The 753-nt window shown below is 40.6% G+C and overlaps 1 protein-coding gene across 1 annotated transcript in view; it reads right to left on the reverse strand.

The window, feature by feature from the left end:
- Positions 1-490: 490 nt before the first annotated feature.
- Positions 491-753, reverse strand: part of LOC117731939 (chemokine-like protein TAFA-5) — a 27892-nt gene continuing 27629 nt past the window's right edge. Inside the window, exon 5 of the mRNA XM_034534510.1 lies at positions 491-636. Coding sequence (XP_034390401.1) covers positions 628-636 — 9 coding nt within the window. The 3' untranslated portion in view covers positions 491-627. The remainder of the gene's footprint in view (positions 637-753) is intronic.

Below are 753 nucleotides of genomic sequence, written 5' to 3' on the forward strand. Positions count from 1 at the left end.
AACCAAAGTGTATTAAGTGATTTACTTGATGTACTTTGTCCTCCACTGATTGATCTAATCTCTAAAATATGTTTTCAGGTTTTTTGCTAAAGTGCGCAAAGTTGTATGTTCTTACCATGATTATGATTATTATTGGCTGATGTATTGTTCACCTTCTCCACCCAACAGAAACATCAACACAGATACATGTTTTTTATATAATTAACTCATATACACGTTTTACTTTGCTCAGTTAAGTCACTTACTGTATAATATCACAATGTTTCTTTACATAGATACGGCGGCGCGTCTCAAAACGTCTCATCGGCGGCTCTGTTCATCTTTGGTCTGTAAAAACGAAACAGAGTTTTGTGCCGAATAAAAAAAAAACAATCCATCCGGCAGCTCTTCATAATCCTCTTTTTGTTTCTTCTTCAAAATCTGCTGGAAAATAAACATTTTCTTTGCAGAAAAGTCAGGCTGCCGTTTTTGTCCGCCGGTCGCCCGAGCACGAGGCAGGAAGTGACGCCGCCCCTCGGCTCTGAAAGGAGCTGATGGTTAGTTTGGCGGCGGCGGCTGCTCCGCTTGGCGGTGATGGCCGATGGACGATGGGAACCGGTCTTTCTCTTTCTGTCCTCGCCGCCACTGTCAGGAGACCTGGAGCACACAAATAATACACCATCAAAACCAGCTTGATGAGGTCATGTTTCAGTACGTTATTAAATATAAATGCATATTCATTTATTTGTAATTAAATTAATAAACCTCAAGATT

The sequence above is a fragment of the Cyclopterus lumpus genome, chromosome 6 (genome assembly GCF_009769545.1).
Source record: "Cyclopterus lumpus isolate fCycLum1 chromosome 6, fCycLum1.pri, whole genome shotgun sequence".
NCBI lineage: Eukaryota > Metazoa > Chordata > Actinopteri > Perciformes > Cyclopteridae > Cyclopterus > Cyclopterus lumpus.